General features: G+C 43.3%; 1 protein-coding gene across 1 annotated transcript in view; it reads left to right on the top strand.

The window, feature by feature from the left end:
• Window positions 1-19,213, top strand: part of NME7 (NME/NM23 family member 7) — a 72,178-nt gene that overhangs the window by 50,859 nt on the left and 2,106 nt on the right. The window contains exon 10 of the mRNA XM_066340960.1: window positions 6,200-6,307. Within this exon, the coding sequence (XP_066197057.1) occupies window positions 6,200-6,307 (108 nt within the window). The remainder of the gene's footprint in view (window positions 1-6,199; window positions 6,308-19,213) is intronic.

The following is a 19,213-nucleotide window of genomic DNA, read 5'->3' as shown; positions in this document are numbered from 1 at the left end:
TTTGTCTTTGGATGAAAACTTTTGTAGGAGATCTCTTGGACTGACCTGAGGTTGTTCTCACTGTACCAAGTAGCGTTAATGTTTGTAGCTTAGATCAGCATTGCAAGAGGTGCTTGTCTGTATCCTGTTTTCTATGACAAAGACTGTACTGCTTTTATCATGTTACCTCTTGCTGATGGCTTGTAGGAATGAGTATTTTGTCCAGCTCCCTACTGCAGCCATCAGTATTTGATGTGGCTGGTGCTAAAATGCCCGGAAAATAAAAGTCACCTGAAGAGCTATGATGATGCAAAGAGGGAGAGGCACTTATCCTTCCTTAGCTTCCATAATTGCTGTGCTGCAAATGTTGTTTTAGATCGTTTTTATGCACTACAGAGGAAGCTCAGGTGCCTTGCTTGGATGAGGCAGTAGGCTTTCCATGGCCTAAAGGTCAGCCAGACAAATCACAAGGTGAGTGGTGGAATTTACATTATTTTATTTGTTCACAGTTAATGTGTATTCTGTTCTCTTGACAAGGGCGTAGCTGGTCTTTAGAAGGAGAAAGGCACTTGCTTGTTTGCCTGAGGCTGGCTCTGCCTTCTGGATTAGGTGACACCCTCAAGGGGAGAGAGGGACCATCTCATTCCTGACAGCAGCAGAGCATAGTGAACTACAGAAGGAAAAAGCTTCATGACTTCGGGGTGGGAAGGCAGAGGTGGTGACACCAAGTCAACACAAAGCCTTCAGAAAGTGATGAATGAGGAATGCCAAGAAGAGTTAAGGAGCAGGCACACAGCCAGGGCTCAGCTAGAATAGGAAAACTGTTTTACTGTGAGTGTAGAGGCATCTGTGCAGTCTGTTGCAGCCCAAGAATGCTGCTGATGTGAAAGTAAAACTAAAAGAATGCTGTCTGAATGCTGCCTGGTGAGCACACTGTGGCTAGAGAGGGTTTGATCAAACTCTTGTTTTTATTCTGCTTCATTCAAGTGGGCCGGTAAATTTTCAAGGTTCCTTTCTTCTAATTCATGTTTAAGAAGAACAAAATTTTAGGCTGTAAAGGTTCCTTTGTGTAGTTTTGATCCATTCAGTGGCCTTTCTAGATACCAAATTAAATATTCAGGACAGTGCTTAAAAAAAAGCTGGCCAAACTTTCTTGAAATTTGCAGTTTTGGCTGGAATACATGTTACTATTTTAAATAACTTCCATCCACCCCATGAAAAAAACCCAGCCTTTTGGAGGAAAAGCAGTTAATGAACTTTGCATATGAATGTCTATGTGTTTTTCAGCTTGATTTTGACATATTACTGGTATTTGTGACATTTTTGTTTCCTTCCACTTGTGTAGAAATAGAAAAATTTTAGAAATGTGCTAAGTACTTCATGCAGGCAGTGTTACATTAGACACTTTAACATTAGCATGTTAAAGAGAAACATGAAATACATGCATCTGTATCTCTGCATGGGATAAGGATCTTTAAAGGGCTATCTGTAGATCAAAGCCCAGCTGTAAGGGGTGATAAATAACCTGCTGAATAAGACCAAAGAGGGTGAAGCTTTTTCGTTTAGCAGCCCTGGTTTGTTTTGCCATAGACAGTCTCTTCTTGTGCGAGGTGCCAGTTTTGTTTCATCCCCATTTACACGTGCACATGAAGCTCCAGCAAACACACATCAGTCTCCTCTCATGCATATGGTAGAGCTGCAGCTGGTCTTAACTCCTCCATCATCCCACTCTCAACTCCTTACAAAAAAATTCTGAAAAGCATTTCACAAAATGCATACTTCAGAAACTAGATTCAACCAAAAGTTTAGGAAAAGGTTAAAATGGTGGTGGTGGGGCACAGGGAAACCAGCCTAAAGCCCACTGTTTGTATCTCGCTGTTGTGACAGATGAGGCTCTGTAAATAAAATGGTTGGTATGATTCCTGTCATGGACCAGAGGAGTGTGTATTAATACTTGCTATGAACAGTGAGTTCCATAATGAACTCTATTCTTCCCTGAAACATTCCCAGGATTTCCAGCCACACATACAGAAGGACACAATATATGAGCTGTACAGCTCTTTGTATCTCCATCATTTACCGAGGCCTTGTGTAGGGACATCCGTGGATGGCAGGGACAAGGAACTCTGCAGACCTGAGATATTCTAGAAACACATGGTTTTATTGCAAGAGTTGTGGGTAAAGAGGGCCTGCTTTCAGCCACCAGCCTCAGCTGAAGGGAAGCCCTAAAAGAGAGAGGGAGAGAGAGAGAGAGGGTATGAGGTGAGGGAGGTAAAAAAGCTACGAGGGGTAAGGGAGGTAAGAAGAGTGCTGGGGTCAGGGCGGGAGGAGAGAGGGAGGTAGAAGTAGAGGGAGAGAGCGGGCAAGAGAGGGGCTGAAGAGGCAAGAGCACAGGGAGAAGATAAGATACTAAGAGGCAAGAGAGCGAGGGCCTTGCTACACTACATTATATCTCCTTTTGTGTTGAATATTCTAATTTACAGTGACCAACCGGCGCAAGATACAAAACCTACAAACTTTGCCTGCAACCTCTGAGAACTACTAAATTACCATATCACCCTATATTCTAAACTCTAAAGACCACTCTTCTTATCTACTTTTTCTTGATGCCTTGGCAGGGTGGAGACAGACTGTATTCTTGGGTCCTTTTATTTTCTATTCTTCAACCTATCTCCAGTTAATCACCGTCTTCCTGCCTGCCATGCCTCCATCTCAAAGCTGGCCTTCATTTCTATTTCACTCACAGATTTTTTATCTCCAGTATTTCTTACCAGACAATCATATCCATAAGCCCTTCCTGTCCCATCTTTCCCAACAGCCTTGTTTCTTCATGATTCTTTAGTGGTGTAATAAGAAAGCAGTGGAATAGTAAAACTTTGGATTTGACAGTTATTGTATTGTTTTTGGCTATATAAATGTAAGCAGAGACTGTTTCATCATGTTTGTTAATTAATGGCAAGAAAGGCTTATTTAAATTCTTATTAATCAGGTGCTAACTATGTAAAGTGCTGAAGGACCTACCATTGAGCATTTCTGATCCATTGCAATCCCGGGCAGAATAGAATGCATTCTTCTTTGTGTAAGAGTTCCAGGAGGGCACTAGAATGTGTAACAACTTGTGTTGAAAAATGGAAGGAAGAGCAGGAGATTGCACAGTGCAACAGCAGGAGCTTTTGCACATGTTAGTGAGAGACAGTGAGTCCACAGGAAGAAACATGTCTTTTGTCATGAAGTTGTGAAGTAGAAATGATAGCTTAGGATAAATTGCAAGTCAGGAGACCATAGCTGCTCTTAAAAAACAGAGAGGAGGGAAGGGGAGAGGAGAGGGGAGGGGAGAGGAGATGAGATGGGAGAGGAGAGGAGATGGGAGGGGGGATGGGAGGGGAGAGGAGAGGAGAAAAAAGAAAAGTGGGTTTGATGAAGACGATGAGTCAAGGAAAATCTTGTGGAATTTTCATAAGAAGCAGCATTTCTGGACCTGTTGGAGGACAGAAGAGTTTGATCAAAAGAATTTTTGATGGATGGAAAGTAAACAATATAAAATACCAAGCTTTACCTTTTTCAGCTTGAGCTGTTTCTAAATTGTTTCCAAAGCTTTCATAGCCATGATAATTTTTTTCTAGTATTCCCAAACTTTCATTAAAATGATTGAATGCTCCAGTGCTATTGCCGACTTCCTGACAGCTAGTTATTACTGCAATCAACAGTTGCTTGAAGGAAGGCTTGATTAAAGTGTCACATAGTTGTAGTTAACTGGCATGTGACTTTTGTTTCTCCAGCAGACTTCCTTATCTCAAGCCTTTAATGAGGACCATGTAGAAGAGAGTTTTTTTTTTTTTTCTCCTTGAGGCTTTTTTTTTTTTTTTAAGTGAAACTCTTAAACTTTCCTTGGAAGTAAAATGCGTTTGACGACGTTGAGTGTGTCTTATTTAAACGTCCTTGACATTCATATCAAAAGATCTTGTATAACCTGTGATGTACACACAGTAACAATGAGGAACTAAAACTTCTCATATCATGTTTTGGGTTATACACACTCTAAGCATTAAAGCAGTTTAATTGTCTTCCAGGTGGGTAACAGATCATAATAATCGTTTATTGTTATGACAGAAAAATATCTAGGACTTGCTGAGCTATAAGAAGCTCTTGCTCTTAAAATCCAATTGTCTTAGTTTGGTAATGAGATGTAAACAATGGGTGAAGCTGGAAAGTGGACAAAGGGTGCTGTTGTCAGATAATGTTCTTTTGAGGTCTTTTGGGACTAGCTTAAAATATTCACTGCCATCCCAGAAGAGACTGTGCATCATGAACTGGTTCTCATTTGTACCTGGGCAAGGTTTACCAGGTCAGCTAAGAGCTACTGCTGAGGTAAATTCGAACCCATTTGACACTGAAAGTTAAGAAATACTTGGACGATCCAATTTGATGACTCAGTTGTGGGAACAGTAACCTCCAGCTGTGACACTGAAACACAAACACCCGGGAGTGGCACAGTGAAACTGCACTGGCCACTTCCAAAGTGATTACACCCTAATGTACCCAGTGCCTATTCAGAAAGGGGCTGGTGAAGGCTTTGTTGGCAAAGAAAGAGTTTTGTTCAGTAGCTGTAGTGTGAGCTTGTCATCCACTTGTCCCCTCACTGGCACTCGTGGGAGAACATCCAAAGGGTTTTAAGGAGGGAAAACTGGGTTAATTTTACTGTGCATAAGATAGACCTTGGAGAAGAGCCTCCAGGATGTTGAGAAGAGAGGCCAAGTGCATACCTGGTATAGGAAAGGGGTTGAAAGACAACAGTGCAAGGTGATGGTGTAGAGAAGGGCTTCATTGTGGCTTGAAAGAAAGAGTATGATGGAGGGGAGAGCCAGTGAAGGCAGTCCTCTGGGGTATGAAGAGAAATACCACAGTAAAGATGTAGGGGAGGAATGTTATCTCAGGACCTGAATACCTGCAGTTGTAAAAAGGCCTCTGAGATGCCCAAGAGGTATTTGGCGTTGTAGATGAAGAAGAGTATTGAAATGTTAATTTCAAAGAACAAAGAAAGATGTGGAGTCTGGATTGATCCTTAGAGGGGATCAGATGTTGGCACTAGTCAGGGTGTCAAAGGAGAAGACTGAGAGGTTGTTCAGCAGCTGGACTTCACAAATGTCAGATTCTGAAGCAAGGAGCTCTGTGTTAAGGGAAGCAATCTGCAAGGCAGCACATCCTGTCCTTGAGAGCTACGAAGGTCTCAATGTGAGCTGTGTTAATACAAGTACCAGTAAGGTGTATGTGCAATATGAAGGGTTCTGTGTGCCACCCAACATGGCTTGGCCCAGTTGATTGGCCCAGTTTCAAGCAGATATTCGTAGTCTTGGTCATGTTTTTTCCGCAGCTGTCTATGTGTATAGTACAGGTTGGAATTTCTCTCTTTATAGAATCATAGAATGGTTTGGGTTGGAAGGGATCTTCAGGATCAAGTCATTCCAAACCCTCCTACTGTAGCCAGGGACACCTTCCACTAGACCTGGTTACTCAGAGCCCCATCTGTCCTGTCCTTGAATACCTCCAAGGATGAAGCATCCACAACTTCTCTGGGCACCCCATCTCAGTGTCTCGCCGATCTCAAAGTGAAGAATTTCTTCCTAATATTTTTCTAAACCTGCTCTCTTTCAATTTAAAACCATTTATCCTTGCCCTATCACTACCTGTCACTGTAAGGTCACTCTCCAGCTCTGTTGTAGCCCCCTTTAGGTACCAGAAGGTTCCTCTAAAGTTTCACTGGAGACTTCCCAGGTTGAACAACCCTGACTCTCTCAGCCTGTCATCACAGGAGTGGTGTTTCATTTATGGCCCTCATCTGGACTCTCTCCAACAGGTCCACACTCTTCTTATGTTGGGGGCCCCAGAGCTGGATGCAACACTCCAGGTGGAGTCTCATCAGAGTGGAGCAGGGGGGAGAATTCCCTCCCTCACCCTGCTGGCCATGCTCCTTTTGATGAAGTTCAGGATACAACTGGCATGTTGCTGGGTCGTGTCAACCTTCTTGTCCACCAATACCCCCAAGTCCTTCTCCTGAGGGCTGCTTTCTGTGTTTTCTTTTATAGTGTACTACACATATTTTAATATACTACACATATTTTAATAGCATAATAATATTTTACTTTATAAGGCTCTCTTGCATCCCTGATACAAAGGAACAGTGTGGCTCACAAAGGTCTTCTGGTTTGCTTGTGTCCAATAGGCATTGGCCCGTCACCTCCGACCTGGAACTCTGCGTGCTGTCTTCGGGAAGGACAAGATTCAGAATGCTGTTCACTGCACAGACCTGCCTGAAGATGGACTTCTAGAGGTAAGGCTTGCTAGACAAACATGTTCTCATATATCACAGGAAGTTGTAAAGTGGAATGCTTCTCTTGACCCTGTTTTAAGCCACTAGGTGTTTTCTATGTGGAGTAGCTGTGTTGTAGACCAGACCAGACACAAAAAGAGAAAGTTTATTAAGGGCTTTTGACTCACTTAACTCTGATACAGCAAAAAAACCCATTTATGCAGTTTTCTTGAATGATTATAGTACAATGAAGTATTCAATGTAATGAAACTCAAGAGTCTTCTCTTCATCTGAATGTGTGCTTGGGTCTGAATATCAGTACCTGAGAGTGCTTCTGCAGGGACACTTTCATAGCCCTTTCTTGGATGACCACCCTGACTCCTGCTGTAAATTGTCTCTACAGTGAGCTTGTGTGGAGCTTGGAATAATACAGGCCCTAGGGATTCAAATCCTCCAGATACCACCCAGGTTTATTTGTAGACAGTCATACTTGCGCACATCAGTTGATATTTCCTGTGTTTTATATTAACTTACTAATTATGATCTTATTTTGCCTTTGTATGCCTTTATTAAAGTCCAATAAAATGAGATAATGTTAAATTAAGGGAATTTATAAAGACTGAAATACTCACTATGAAAACCAGAACATGCTCATTCACTTAATTCTGTGCCTCAAAACTAAGGTCCGTAGCAGTGGGTTGAGGTGGAGTGTAATCTTGGATGGATCTCTCTGTCAATGCAGATGCTTTTCCAGGTCTGCACAGCTTATTTTTTGCCATCTCGATGTATTTGTGAGTGCTGTCATGTGTAGCAGAATCATGGAGCAGCAAGTGTTTTCCTACTTAGATAATTTTGCATTGCCAAAATGGTGGTTTCATGGGGGAGGGAGGAAGAGGCAACTTCATCACCATCATCCTCCATGAAATTTAACCCACTTTAACTGTGGGTTAAAGTGCTTTTGCTAGGTAATCCCATCTAGTTTAAGGCACACACTAGTGAAATTCAATATTTAGAATGGAAACCAGTATAAATAAAGTTGCAGCTTTTTTGAGGGTTTTCTAGATGTCATTAAAAATTGACAACTTTTAGTTTGTTCCCATAGGGTTTATACAAGCAAACAGGTATTTTTCACCACATGCTTGAAGTTCCTCAGCCATGGCTTTCCAGTGGCAGCAGAACAAATGGCATAGCCTGTAAGGGAAAAATTAAGCAGGCCAACACTCAAAGAACATTTTAATACTCCATCAGAATTTTCCAGTCTGTTCCCTTTATGTTGGTGCAAAGCTGGTTTTGCCGATTGTTCAAATTGAGATCAGAGCTACTATAAGTGAGGCAAAAATTGCTTCTCCAAAACAAAAACTGAGGCTCGCATTCTTTCTGAAGGGTCTCCATTATGTGTGTTTGTCCTTTGAATCCCACAGCTCAGTCTGAAGTTGTTGATCTAGTATTACTCTGACTACACACATTGCAGTTCCTGCTGCAGTCTGATCATTTTCACAGTCGTTTATTGGTTGTATTTTTTTGGGGAAAGGGATCTCAAGTATTTTTTATCATAGGCATAATTGTGTGCAGAATATGGCTGTTCATCAGTCTGCAGTTTCTTCTTGTAACAGCCCAGGTTAAGCCAGCAGTTGTAAAGGACATCGTTCAATGTTGTTTAGTGAGTAAATAAAGCAGTGTGTGGTTTGAATTGAGTACAGTGGGTTTGTACAAAGAAAGCCTTGGCTGTACCTGTTGGTTGATGTGTGGAGTATTTACACTGTAAATGCTAAAGCAGCTTATTAGGCGTCCCTGCCGCAATCCTGACTCCTGCTCTGGCTGTGTGTCCTGTGTGCGCTCAGGGTGTGTGCAGGGCCTGCAGTGCCCAAGGGATCCTGGAGGGAATGTGGAGGAGCTGCTGCTGTTGACACAACATCTAGAAAGCTGAATAGGTTGGTTTGTGTGTTAGTTGGTGTTGTGACTTTTGAACTTCCAGAACCAAGTGGAGATGGAAAGGGAAGATCCATGGTTAACCAAGTATTCCATGATGGGCCTTAAATGCATAGTGTTTATGGAAGCACAACAAAAGCATGTTCCCTTATAGAAGAGAACACACTGGTGCCTTCCTGAGAACGCTGGTATTTTTAGTGTCAGACACTGTTTCTCTTAAAATTTCTCCACCCTTCTCTGCAGTTTTCATCACCCAGTTTCAGATCTAGCTGAAATTTAAAGAATTTGCAATGGCAGCTGCTGTCTCATTGTCCACAAATGGAGACTTCTTAGAGGAGATGAGGATTAATTTGAGGATTAGATAAAATGCTCCCTGAAGTTAATAGCCAAACTCTAGGTGACTTTGGTGTTTTGTACTAAATTGACTGTCACTAGGAAGGGCAAGGTTCTGACTTTTCTTCCAAAAATCATGACTAAGGAGTACTCCATGAAAGGAGACAGAACAACATTGTCTTGGGAACAAGAAGGACTAATAAACTAAATACAGGTCAGCTTGTTCACCTAGTTTAAAACACTGTACTTAAATAATGTAGCAGTTTTTCAGTGCTTTTCTTTTAGACCTCTTTTCCATGGATCTGAAAAAAGGAAAGTTCACTTTTAATCTTAAAACCCCCTCAAACAAACAAACCAACCCCAAAAGCAAATACGAACACTTGCTCCCGCCAGTATGACCCTTAACTCCAGTCTTTGTTCTACAAACTACTTCACATTTTAGGTAGTGACTAAAGAATATCAGAATTAATGAATAACTCATTTTGGCTCAGGAAAGGAGGGGAGATGCAGTTGAGCCTTAAATGTGACTAGTCACAGTAGAAAAATCAGTGTGTTTTCATTTATAGAGCTGTAAGTGCTCTTTTTATTTCTAGTTTAGTGATACAGGAATGGGAATATTGCCCTGAAATCTCTTAGATGAGTTGTTTGACTAACTGGGTCAGGCACTTATTTATTCACTTCATAGCCTTGTGTGTCCTCTTATCAGTACAAAATGTATTTTTACAAGTGACAATGGATAGACACAAATAGCTCAGAACAGTCTGTTTTCTCAGCCTTGTCATCAGTTTCCCATTTTAATGAGAAGAGGAAAGAAAGGAGGAAGAGTAGAGAAGGGAGACTGATAGCAATGGAGTATTTGTGAGATGATGTCATTTCATGATTGAAGGTTCAACCAGCAGCTGATGTTGTGTAGGACATTCATTTAGAGCAGGTGGTTGCATTTGTTTCCCATATCCAAAGCAGGTACAGCTCTACCTCTTGTCAAGCTTTTTTTCTGTTTTGTAGAAAGCAGGTACAGCAATTACAGTACTCACCTGCTTTCTTGTTCCTTCTGAGCCATGTAGAGCCAGGACTGGAACATGGATATTTTATATGCCAAGGAACTGCTCTGTTTAGCAGACTAGAGATGTGTCATCTACATGTAGTGAAAGATGATTTTGTTTCTCAACTTACTGTCTTTCACCTGAGGAACATTTCTGATAAATATCTTGTTGAAATAGAAACTTACAAACCATTGGATCTGATGAATCATCATTCTTTAGACAAAAGAAATTTCCTTGAAATTGATCATTCCTGGAATAGTTCTTAATCAAAGTAGTGATACAAGGTATTGTGGCTACCAGGCTTCACAGTTTGTGTCCCTCTTTAAAGAAGTGAAGGCAAATGAAAAATTAGTTATAAAGGCCTTATTCGCATCACTGAAACTGAAGTGAGTGAAACTTCCCACAGGAGGTGGTGCTGTACACACATCTCAGTTCCCTGGGTCTCAAGTGGCTCAGTACCTTTCAGATTATGCAGGAAACCACGTAATTTAAAAAGTGGTAGCCTAGAACTACAGTTATGATAAAACCAGAATTTCTGGGATTTGACACACTGCCTGTAACTTGTTGCTCATACTGTGCAGTTCAAGGTTTTGGTTTTTTGTATGTGTGAGCAGTTTCCTGAGGGCATTTGCAGTGCAGAAAAACACTCTGAGGATGATAGAAAGGTCTCTCCATTGCAGTGCAGCCTGCTGAGCCACTCACGCTGGCTTTGTGATCCTGTGCCATGGTGTTGGGGCAATCAGTCAGTCTCATGGAGTTTCTTTGCATAATTACCAGGTCCTTAATAGTCATACATGTGTTTGTGTGTGTGTACTTAGACACAGAGGGAGAGGATGCTGCCCTCAGCGAGATAAGCATGAAAAAGGATTTGCTGTGGATGGATAAAACTTGAATTCTGGGTGAAACAGCCTTCTTTTCTCCCTGTTGCCGAGGGCGACGCTGTTATTAGGTGACTAATCCTTGGCCAATATCGTGACAATTGCCGCGGGTGCGTGCTTACCCGTGCCTTTGTGTGCCTGCTAGGCTGCGAGCGGAACTGCAGAGGGGCTGATCTCTCAAGCCACTTTCCGTGGGAGTGGGGGATGTGCCAGCTGCCTTCCCAATCTTGTGTCCCCACGGGCGCTGTCCGCGCTGGCGCTGCGTGTGCCACCGCATGGCTGCCGGCTGTGTCAGGCTCCTCCTTGGGCATCGGCACCGTGGAGAGACGTGTCCGTTTTCAGTGTCACGGGCAGCTTTCCAGACGGGCAGGAGTGAGGACCTCCTCGGGTATCGTTTGCTGGCCTTCTCCCTTGTCTCAGAGCTATTTGTGGAACTCACAGAGATGAAAATAACCTATCAAAGGGGAATGACTTTGCTGTTATCAAAGAAGAGTGGGTTTCATCTGTCTTCTGAGAGAGCTGTCGTGATGGATGTTTTTTTCCCTATCACTTCTTTGAATTTTAGCTGTGCTGTGATGTTAAGTGTAGTCAGGTGTAGGGCTGGGGACTGGCAGACTGTGCAACAAACTGCTGGAGGCTCTTGGTTCCTTTTCTCAGCCTTGCACCGGTGAAACTAGCTTACTGCTCCTAGGGCATTAAAGCAAACAAATAGTATCACCTAGGGACAGATCAGCTATGGTGGTCTGCTGGCCAGAGGCTCACACAGCTCTGGCACTGGAGGTTCAGCTGCCTGAATCCAGGCTTGAGGAGCTGGGAGGTGATACTGTACAGCAAGCAGTGACTGGACAGTTCAGTTCAGAAAAAGTGTTTTGTCCAGCTGGTGCTGTGGACAGTGGAAACCGTGATAGTTTTCCTCAGACTTGGTATAAACTGAATGCTCTCTCAAGTGTTAAGAGCTGTGCTGCTCCTAACTTTTGGTGCAGTGTGTATTCTCCACCTGCTAGAGGCCAGCTGTCATTGGTCTGGCATTCCAGACTGTGTCAGGAGAAGCATGTCTTATTTCTCCTTTCCCTTTCCATTTATTCAGGGAGGCTGAGGGCAGGGTGGTATTTCAGCAAGCTGTTCAGAGTGGACAGGAGAGCACTGACTTTGGAAGGGGGAACATAACACATGTTTCCATAACCACTTCCTGTTACAGAAGCACTCTGCTGGCTGCCAGCTTGCCCTTTCCTATGTGCTGCCTCCTTGGCTGCCCACTGCCGTTGTCTGGACCATGTGAGTATGCTGCAAGGTGCTCACTATCATCCACGCTGGAAATGCTTCCATACCAGTAGTGAGCTGGCCCGTGGGCTGAGGTTAAATGCAACAGTTTAGGATGGAAGGCATCAGAAGGATGTAGCTCTGTTAAACTAGTCCTTTTTGGTGCACTGAGGTATAGTCCAAGCAATTTAATAAAGCATGTCAATGAGTAACTCTCAGAAGCGTCAATGTGCTTAGTGTGGAATTTGTGTGTGTCACACTTGGAACAAAGGTCTCCTGCATTGCTTGTTACAGATTAACTTGTCTGGTATTATGCAAGCTGCCTCTGCCAGTTGAGAACTAATTCTCCCCATTCACAGAGCAGCCCAGCTTGTAAAACATTACACAGCAGAAGTGCATAGCATGGCAATGAACCTTTCACTGAGGGCATTTCAGCCATCCACATTTCCCTCAGGAGTCTTTAAAATATTTTAATAAAGAAGCCATTGTTTCACGCAGTCATACAGCAATTTTGCAATGAAGTCTTTTATTACAGGCCCATACTGAGCTGCATAATCCAGGGTAAAATGCTTTTCACCGTTCCCAGTGAAAAGTAATAATGATTGAGTGCTTTGGGTGAGGTTGGCTTTAGCACTTTTTTCTCCCAAGTTTTCATCTGAAAAGTAACTATTTTTGTCTGTCAGTTGGAAATTTCAGTCTCTCCTGATACAAGATGATTTCTAGGGAAGTCTGTCAGATAATGGTTATTATGATTCAAGTGCTTCTCCATTTAAACTTTCTGAGACTTTTTATCTAACACCTGTGGGAACAGGTTGGAAAGAATCTGGAGTGTGGGAAAACTTAATCTTACTTGGTGGTGTTTATGCGTATCAGAACATGTTAACCAGCACTGGAATGCTGTCTCACAGTGTTTCATGATGCTGTATCTATAATTGTACAGAGAATTAAGTAATCCTTCTGCCGAGACCTAGCTGAAGGAAATTAAGAATTAAAAATAGCAGTAATAGATGGATGGATATTGGAGATGTTGGTAATTCCTCTTTTAAAGATTATTGTATTATTAGGTCACGTGCAGCCTCATTTTGAGCATAGGTTGTATAATTATTATACTTGTGGGCTAGACAGGCAAACTAAACGAGGAACTTGTTTAAACAGAGTTGTGAAATCGTTCACCTCTTGTGCTTCCACTTCTGGGTAAAATCCGAGGTCCAGTTACCCCTTGTTCTGCCAAGTCTGAGGTTTATAAGTGCCAGAGAGAAGAAGTTAATGAGTGTGAACCAAACAGCTGCCAAAGCTCTTTAAGTTTCACCTGATCCTGAAGGTAACCTCTGTGATAAACAGGCTTTTGGCTCTTGGCACGTGTTTGTGTTGCGCTGAGCAAAGTAATTTTGTGGAGGGGAGGTCAAGGTGGAGGAAAGGCGTGACACTCCTTGATAACTCATCTGAGGCCCAGTTTGTGTCTTTGAGGCTGCTGCCTTCTTTCTTTCTTTCCCTCAGCATATTCTCATTTTTCACCAAAAAGATCAGGTCCTTTTTCCATTTCTCCTTTTCCTCCAGCTGAAGCAGAGCGACAGTTGGGCTGCAACTCAGCTGCACCATGGGCAAACTACAGCAAAGAAGATTAAAAAAAAAAAGTCCGGGGGAACAGCTTAGACAGCAAGAGCAGTAAGGGCATGTTGTAGCTGTACAGCCACATAGAAGCTCAGAATATCCTTCATTTCTGGAGCAAGTGGCCCTGCACCTTAATTTGGGGGGTGGGGGTGGGGGTGATGGTAAGAGAAACACTGTTGTTCTACAATACACGTTGTGAGATGCACATAAATTCTTATGTGGTTTCCTGTTATTAACCTCAGCCATCTGCACCTCCCACCTCTCTCTCAGGTCAGATAGACAAATGATTAGCTCTGCTGGTGCTTCCTGGGTAGGGTTTACCCCTTCCCTTTTCAGTGCATTTTCCTTCACTGAGTGCCATCAACCAGCCATAATTAAGAGGAGAATTTAAGTCATCTATTTTCATACATGTCTTGAAATATTTGTGGATCATGGGAGGAAAACCCCAAAGCCAAACATGTTAATATGGATAGAAAACTGTGAATAAGGTTTCCTCTCTGTCACAGATGCTAATACCATGGGATATATTGAGTTTAGAGTTTGTCATGCTCTAGAAACTACTTCTTCTTTCGTAATTAATAATAGCTAATGATTCAAAGCGTAGTCCCATGCCACTAAATATGGTTTTGTGCTGTCATAGTGCTGGGGGCTTAGACACTGTCTTGGTCCTGTGCTAGCAACTGTGCAAACACAAAACAGGATGGCAGTGGTCACCTGAAAGGATGTTGATTGTAGTCTAGGCTCCTTGAAATCACCCAGCATCTTCTGGTTTCAGTAAGAGCTGCATTCTTCCTCTTTGTCTTTAACCCCTAAGTGCACTGGCACATAGGCAGGAATGATGATGCATCCACAGTTATTCCTGAGATACACTAACATATGTCAGCAAGTCTCTGAGCAAAAGGCAGTTCTCTCTGAAGTATTCGGAGTTGCTAAGTGGGCAGATTTCCTTCTTCATTGGTGCTAGTTACTGCTGTTCTGCTGGGGAGAGACAGTGTGCCAAGACTATCCAGCCACAAACCAGGAACTGTGGGCTTCCTCAGGTAGCTGCCTTAGTCCAGCCATTGAATAGTAACTTGATCACTGAGGCGTCGAGTCCAGTTCTGCCACAGCAGTACTCATCAGTGGTGTTGAAATCACTGAAAGCTGATGAGACTCAAAACAAACACTTGGCCTTTTAATACTGACTCATTCCACAGGGAAATGGAGCTTTCTAGATTCAGTGACATCTCTCCAAAGGTACTTGGCCACTATTCTTGGGGAATTTATGCCATTAGTTTGGTGGGATGTTTCCTGTCAGCACAGTGAGCCACTGTCAGTGGCAGGGCTTGTGGTGGCGCCTTCAAGGCCCCTGCTGGTGGTGCCTTTGATTGGTAGTTTCTTTGAGGATATTTTGTTGCTGTCCCATCTCCATTATTTTAACACTCTTGCCATATGTAGCAATGAGACCCTATTGAGTCTCCAAAACAAATAATAATCACAGTTGCTCAGAAAGGGCTTTAAATGGTGGGTGCCTTCTACTTTATTTATTTGTTTGCTGCTTCCATCCTCACTTGAATCTGTGATGTGGTTGGAAAACATGTTCTTGTATCTGTGTGACCATTTCCTCCTCTCTTGGCCATAACCTAGTCGCTCATGAGAACCATGACTGTCAGTGCTCCATGAGCAGGCTGGAGAGACTTTGCTCAGCATTGGCAATGCCTGTGGCTTGTACAAACTCATCGAAACCTGGCTTTACTTAGATACTGCAGGTATGAGCAGCAGGGGCACTGCTGTGTTTTTATCTAGTGCTTGGGATGTGTTTGCAGCTTGCACTGACACCTGTGATGCCTTATGGTGGTGTCTTGTCTCACCTCAGCTCACTGCTTCAAGGGCATCCTACAAGACCTCCGCAGCAACTCCTGACTGAGGCAGGCAAGCAAGTGTCCCTCATGATAAGTGTGAAGTGCAGAGGCAGTGGTCTCGATCACTCAGTGAGCTGCTTGGGATCCTCAGGAAAGCAGTACTTGCTGTCGTGCTGGGGTTCATCACATCTGATGGGAGATGGGATCTTACACTTCATTTCATTCCAGTGGTTCTACCAAGCCATTGATATATTCCAATGGTGACCAAAAACGTTACTAAATAAGTAGAACTCCAGCGGGGAGAGTTCTAAACTACTATGTTCAGCTCCAGCTCCAGAGCAGTTGGCTTATGATGGGGACTGATAAGATTCAATGAACCTGTACCTTTTTGTTAAATCTACGAGTATCTATGCTTCAGAAATCAGTGATCTGAGTCAGCACAGTAGTAGTACGCATGATACAAAAACAACATCTTGTTATTTTAAAGTAGTTTTGGAGTTCACTTATTGTTCTTAGAGTAAATAGCATAAAACTCAGTTTCTTGGTATTTGCAATTGTGGTATAATGAACTACTGTCTTGTCCTCTCATTTCCATCCTGTTTGGAATTCACATTTTTCTGATCTTTTGTTTTATTTTTACAATTTCCAAATAGCTTCCCTTGCCCTTCTTTTCCACTGTGTTTTTGGACTTGAACATGACCATACACAGTTGTTTGAGGTGACTGTGTTAACAGCACGCAACATAAAAGCACAGTGCACTCTGTGTTATCCTGTAGTGTTTATGTAATAAAACCTTCTATTGCAAGGCTGGGTTTTTTGGTGCATAGGAGTTTTTATCCCAGCTCTACTTAAGAACTTAATGTGGCTAGTTGAAGTGCACGTGTACAAATTTTTCTGTCTTAGGCAGCCTGGCTGGCTTTATTTCTTACATTGTGACGCTTGGGAGAGATGCAGGAGTGATAAACCTGTCCTTGTTTTTGAACAAACTAAACACTCTTCAGATTTGTGCAGGAGAATAACTATTTTCTGAACACATACAATAGTAAGTAAGTAGACTATCTTCTTTGACAAGCAGTTTTCTTTCTGGAGTGCTTGTGGCTGAAAGGATGGTATGAATCCAAAGGGATTTCAGTGTGTTAATCTAATGATTTAGTCGTGTGAATCAGCTGAGTGAACTGTAGCTGAAGTGTGTTTTAGGTGTTAGGTGTTAGCAGGTGTGCTTGCCAACAGCACTGGTGAGTTTGTGCAGATGTACACTGTTGTGCAATGTTAATGGGCAAAAAAAGCCTTTCATTTCCTACTTGTGGCCTCGGACATGTAAAAATTTATTGGACCTAAATGTTTGGGGAGAGTGTACTGATGCTGAAACTTTGGGTCAGCAAGGACTCTGGATCATGTGCCTGGATGCCTACACTGACCAAGGAGACAGTGTTGTGGTAGTTTTGGGGAGAGGGAGCTGGTGAGTGTCTGTCTAGCTGCATGGAAGGCACCAAGATTCCTCACAGGCTCTAAATGGATACAGGGATGGAAAAGGCTTCCATCTCCCACCTGCCAGTTTTGGTACTGCAGAGATGAGGAATGACTGAAAATTACTGTCACCTTTCTGGTGATGGATGAGAAGTGAATCTGTGAACTCAGCTCTTTTCTTGCTAGTATGTCACCCTGTCAGCCCCCTGGCTTCTGCCATGAAGGAGACTAACAGGATCTCTTACCAAAAACTTCCAGCCCAGGGGAACAAGAGTTAAGGTACCCTTTCAGTGCCAGCTTTGAGGCTGCAGTTCTACCTGTGTGAGTGCTGCTACAGCCCAAGGTGTGCCTGGATCTGGCCTGTAGAAAAAAGCTCTGACTTCAAAGCTGCTCAGCAGGCACATCTCATCAGCACTGCTGTTTGCGTTGTTTTCTGGACAGGAGAGTTAAATTGTAAGTGCCTGTAATTCTTACACTTGGAATCTTCAGCACACTTTGTGCCTGTGCAGAGCCCTGTGTTAATAACAGGATCTGCTCTCCCTTGGAAAGCTGGCTGTCTCACTTGATTTGCTTCCCTCTTTATAATTTTGCCTGGTATTTCTGTGGACTTAGGGCACACATTGTTCAAAGGTACTTGCTTGTGCTCAGCCAGGGCATTAGACTAGATTTTGTTATTGCCTGCTGTATTAGCTCCTGAAACTCTCTGGTAACCCATGGAAGTGCTCAGAGAGAGCAGCCAATTTCATTAACATGAGTTTTGTTGGGAGTGAGTGTGACTGAAGCCAAACTTCATGGAGCTGAAGCAGCTCTCAGCTCCTCCTCAGTGAAGCAGTTTATGGGGTCAGAGCCAGAAGGTCACAGTTATTCACCTGTTGTTACTTCCTGAGCATTATTGCTATTTGTCCCTGAACAGGAGCTAGAGAGGGCATAGCTGCATGCTGCAAAGCAGGTAGATGGTTCCTGGGATCTGCAAAGGAGTACTGATTTTAAATCAGATCTTGTTTCATCCCTGGGAAACAGTGGCCACACCTGAATGTTGGCATCATTGGAAAGGCAATTGGGTGGCATCTGTGAAATGTGTTTGGTTAGTTTCAGATCAGCTCCTGGTGTGGATTTGTGCCCTGTCACCCTTGGATCCTGTAAAGATCAGAGGTGTGCTTGGCTCAGAGAGGCTGACCTTGCCTTTGGTCAAAGGCAAGGCTTGTTCAGATGTTCTCTACTGGCACAGTTCCCCTTTCTGTGGTTTGGACTAAGCTCAGACCTTGGGAAAGAGAGTAATTGTATTCCCTAAAATACAGGATACTTTGGATTATCTAACTCCCATCCAGATGCTTTGATGCAAGGTATCACCAAATCCTGCATCCCCTTGGAAAAGGACCTGATGCTTTTAAAATGAGGGTTCTTGAAGGTGTCTCCAGCTGGGGCCCCATAAGATGGGGGCACCCTAGATCTCTTGGTAGTGCTGAAATCTTGGTTCTTCTGAAGTCTTGATTCTTCTCATGACACCATTACCTGTGATCATGGGATGGGTAACTAAATCCTGGTGGTTCTTGTCCAGCACTGCCTCACTCCTGAGGGTAAGGTTCTTAGAGAGAAGGATCCTTTCTGCAAAGCACAGATATGCCAGCTCTTAACTGGTTTTACTGGGAGCTGGGTGGCAGCTGACCCACATAAAGGTAATTATAAATAAAGAGAACACACTGGCACCTGGTTTTGTCCAACGTATGAAATTCAGTGTTGCTTGTTCTGATGACTGAGCCTTGCCAGAACAGTCACTGTGGATCTTGAACAATACAATAAAAGCTAATTGAGGAGGAAGAGGTTTTATACAGTTGTAAGTAAACTGAGGTTGTATGGCCAGCCTGGGAAAATTGGTTGCACACAATCAAGGGGCTTTTGGAGACTAAAATAGCACAAATCCTTTTGTAGCTAGTGGCAAGTGAGCAGGCATTGGGCAAGGCCAGCATTCACCTGTGTCAGTGTGTGTGCTGCAGGGGTGGATCAGTACCTAAATCCCAGGGTCAGACACACTGCTCCAGCTGAGGCAGCCCAGGCAAGTGTGGGAGTTGACTCAGCTCTATTAAACCTGCTCCGTGGCGGGGAGATGGGCCTGTAGTGGCAGCAGTTGTATCAGCACCCCAGGCTGGGGCTGGACACAGAGTTACTACCTAGGAAGAAGCAGATTCCATTGCACTTGGCCTTTTCCTTTACTCTGGGCACAGCTCCCCACCCACGCCAAGGGTTGTGCCTGGCCTGTGCTGGACACCTGCCCTTGGCCAGGCTGGGAACAGAAGTCCAGAAGTGCCAGTGCTCAGAGCTGTAAAATCAATAGCTGGTGTGTGTTAATGCAAGTGTTTGTGCAGACACAGCCTTAAAAGCTTGCGTTGTTAAGTATATGTGTGTGTCTCTCTCTCTGCTTTTTATTTTACTAGAGCTTTTGTGTCTCTCTTATGAAATGCAGATGTCCCATATAACAAGAAGGGAAATAAAATTCACTTTAATGGCTACAATTATACTTAACTATGCTGAGTCAATCTGGCAGAAAGAACAAAATGTTCAGACTGG

The sequence above is a fragment of the Sylvia atricapilla genome, chromosome 2, assembly GCF_009819655.1.
Source record: "Sylvia atricapilla isolate bSylAtr1 chromosome 2, bSylAtr1.pri, whole genome shotgun sequence".
NCBI classification, from domain to species: Eukaryota; Metazoa; Chordata; class Aves; order Passeriformes; family Sylviidae; genus Sylvia; species Sylvia atricapilla.
This window is presented reverse-complemented; position numbering and strand designations above follow the sequence as displayed.